The following is a 3,737-nucleotide window of genomic DNA, read 5'->3' on the forward strand; positions in this document are numbered from 1 at the left end:
GATATACAAGAACAGTATTTGTTGAAGCGCTACTCCATCTCATTTGTTATTAAACAAAAGAATTGCGTTGAGACTGTTGTCGAATTTGTTAGCTATTTGAGTTAAAAAATATTTTCTTTTGAAGCTCTCTTCACTATCTTATTATGTTGATAAAAAGTATTAATGTGATGAAAATCTTTTCAAGTTCATGGTATTCATTGTTTGCTGCGACAAGTTTCATTGAACCAATGATAGAATTTTCCCTAAAATTCACCTAGGCGCATAAGTAATTAAAAGCAGATTGAAGAGGTTAAAACATTCATAACTCATTTTGAATGTTCATATAGAGTTTACCGAGAATTTCATATTGGTTCATTTGATGTTTAATTTACCTGGACTCTGGTGAAGGAGGTTCGGGGCTTCTTGCGTTTGGGGGGCGTGCGGGACTGGTAAGGGTGGCCGATGCGACGCGGGAACCCAAAGGGACCTGCAAGGACCAGAGCTGTTCATTAATGGAAGCAAGAACACTTGATGAACACGAGGGGATCGCTCGCCGGCAACACTCACACTGAATCTTAGAGCAGCCAAACAAAGTCTCTTAGCAGCTATGGAGTTTCAGAATTATTGATGGCGTGTATCGTCCCTAACTGCACACACGCAGGTCGTGTGATGCCAAAATGCTGTTTGACGGAAACGGCCGCCCGGATAAACGGTAACTGACATCTCATAAATTGTATTCAATCATGTTAATGAATACAACTAAAAATTTTAATATGTATAGCATAGGTCCTTGTAGGCTTGTTTCGAAGAAATTAAAGTGGAGCACTTGCTTTTGAAGGGCTTCAATGGCATCTGTACGACTTGTAAATTTTATATAATATTTCATCGTGCGTTCGTATTTTAATTCTCATCTTGGAAGTCGTAGCAGTTGAATCAATGAGCGTGGTTTCCCTTAAAACTTTATAATCATAGTTAAATTTTCGATCATAGCAAACGCATTGAACTATAAAACTTTATATATTCACATTGAAATCAAATATCTTTCGAGTGAAAATATTTGATCGAGTGAAGTTTCACTTCACTCGAAAAACGTTCCATGTGTTTGTTCCAGGCTCAAGCCTTTAATGCAGGAAAATTCATACCCGTCGTGAGTAACGATCGAGGGTATATGAGAAGGACTTATAGTGCGTCGCTGCGTCCCCATATAAATTTTGCCCCTATATATATATATATAGCTAAGCAGCACGAAATTCCTCATTTCAGCCATCATATACACAGCAGCCGGCACATTCACTATAGCTGCAGGTGTGGGGAGAGGAGAATCAGCTCCTCCAGTGCCATATTTTATACTGGAACTCTTCAATTTGGAAGTTTTACATCACGAGTGTTTTTAGTAAAGACTATTTGAAATGTTGCTCAATTAATAAAATATGCTATTATTTTCACCATGTTTCTTCTGATTTTGCAACGTTGACTCTATTATTAGCGGATTCAACGTGAGTAAAGCTTACGAGGCGGTGCACTTATATAGAATCAGTGAGAATAATAATACTTAAGCCTACAGATACTCTTTATTGCCATTAATAAAATAACTTTAGATTTCGAAAGCAATTTGCGGTTACTGGAGGTTCGAGGCCGGGCTCAAAAAAGTGCTTATCAATTAAAAATTAAAGCTCAGTTGAGAACAAATAAATCTCGCCTCGTACACTTGCCTGCCATGGGAGCCAGAGTTGAGAGGTGGTGCGCCATGGCTGCCGTGCGCTCCAGGGGAGTGAGCCCTGCGAACCATGGGAGCGTAGACCCCCCCATCGAAGATACAAGGGATCCCCCAAGGGGAGGTCGCTGTGCAGGAACTCTGATAACACTTCCTGGGCCTCCCATTAGCCCACTTCCTAGCCCGTGGGCACCAAGTCCTCCCAAGTGGGGCAAGAGACCCTGAAGATGTGGTAGAAGTCCTGCAGCGAAGGGCATGTGTGTGTAAGAGTACGGCTGGAAACGTCCGTTTTGGTCCTCATCGTCGCCGTTGCTCTCATCATCTGGCCGATCATGGTCGTCTTCTTCGTCTTCTTCAGCAGCGATACCTTCATCTTCAGCGGCCGCTTCACCTTCACTTTCACTGTGGTTTTGCTGGTCATCCTGAAGCAGTTCCCTGTCCCTCCTAACCGTAAGCTCCTGGCCCAAAAGCTTCTCTCTTTGCCGGTCCCGATCGCGGTCTAGCAACCCACGGTTCCGATCCAAGATTTCCCGATCGAGGATGTCCCGATCCAGCATGTTCGAGCTCCGTTCCAGAAGCCCTCTGTTGCGGTCCAGGATACCACGATCACGATCTAAAAACTCACGATTTTTCTCAAGAAAGTCTCGGTCCAGCAACTTTCGGTCACGGTCGAGAAGTTCTCTATCTCTTATAAGAAGGTCCTGCTCTCTGCTGAGAACACCTCGATCTCTGTCGAGAAGATCCCTGGCGGCTCCCAGGTGGGATGAAAGGGACGTAGAAAGAAGGGACGAAATGCTGAAGGGGAGTCGAGGCACTTGATCCCCTCGCCTGAGGTCGAGAGGCGAGGGGCTGCGACGAGGGGAGGAAGGGGCGGGTGGCAGCGATACGAGGGAAGGTTCATCATAAGCGCCCTCGGCCATCACAGTCATGGTGTGCGCCCTACGCTGCAAAAAATAAGCTGGCCGAGGTATTCGTAAGCGAGGTGATCAACAAAATTGTTTCCAGTTGGAAATAAAAATTTTGGAGGAGCTGAAGAGCTTCGACTTGAGTCGGTCTAAACTGTTGATTCAGTTTTTTCTTGGAAACTTTTATTCTATTCAAGTTGCTGCTCTAAATTTGGTTCACTGTAATTTGCGAAATGTAAAATGTATATGTATATATTACTTAGAGCTTTTTACAAATTCAAAATAGATGAAATTGATTTGAGCACACTATTTTTGAATGGTTTTCATTTTCGTTCTCAGCTAGTTCCGTTAATTACTTTTAATCGCTCTTCTTCATTGCTCACAATTACTTTAATTGTTGCTGTGCAAGGGCGTTAGTCCACGGCAATGATTGCAAAAACGGCGTTATAGTCAGTGACAGCAAAAATATTATTGATGATAATACAATATACAATTTTTTATTCTTTATGTTATCATGATGTGTTAGGTAAAGCTCTTTTCCGAAATTCACTTCACACGTAAAAATTTAAATTTACAAAAACGTATCTATGCAAAGAACGATTGTTATTTTTCTGCTACACACTGCATTTTGAGTTCATTTTACCAACGAAAGCAGCAAGAAAAAATTCAACAAAGTTGTATTTCAGCGCATTTAATTCCAAGCGCTCTGTTTTCAACACAGCACATCTTTTTCCACATTTTCAACAGCGTGTTTTGAATTTTTGCAAAAAAGACAATTCATTTTTGGTCAAGCAATTTCAAAGTTGATATAATACATGAGAAGTATTGAGTTTTGTTCTTCTATTCATCTACAGTTAATTAATCTGCACCAGCAATTCTATGCATGCCGTATGGTGGCCTAACGAGCGCTAGCATAACATAAATGTAGTACCTGTAAGAGATAACATATCATTATAAAAAATCATGAAAACTTAACTTTTATAACTTGAAATTACAAAAAAATCTCTATTTTCAACATGAGTGACCTTGAAGGTTGAAATTTTTAATTATCACATGTGTTATTTTAAACTATAATCTTAGCGTAACATTTTTTAATGAATTCCTCTGTTGGACAAACTTCTCCGCAAAGCTTAGACGAT

At 40.9% G+C, this 3,737-nt stretch overlaps 1 protein-coding gene across 1 annotated transcript; it reads right to left on the bottom strand.

The window, feature by feature from the left end:
- Window positions 1-371: 371 nt before the first annotated feature.
- Window positions 372-3,529, bottom strand: LOC125178675 (the record flags this gene model as incomplete). The annotated part of the gene is made up of 2 exons (XM_047883012.1): window positions 1,692-3,529; window positions 372-466 (listed from the first exon to the last, which is right to left on the bottom strand). Coding segments are annotated over exons 1-2 (1,026 nt in total), but the record flags the coding sequence as incomplete, so codon positions are not given.
- Between the last annotated feature and the right edge of the window lie 208 nt (window positions 3,530-3,737).

This window comes from Hyalella azteca, unplaced genomic scaffold (assembly GCF_000764305.2).
Source record: "Hyalella azteca isolate HAZT.00-mixed unplaced genomic scaffold, Hazt_2.0.2 contig11795, whole genome shotgun sequence".
Classification (NCBI taxonomy): Eukaryota; Metazoa; Arthropoda; class Malacostraca; order Amphipoda; family Hyalellidae; genus Hyalella; species Hyalella azteca.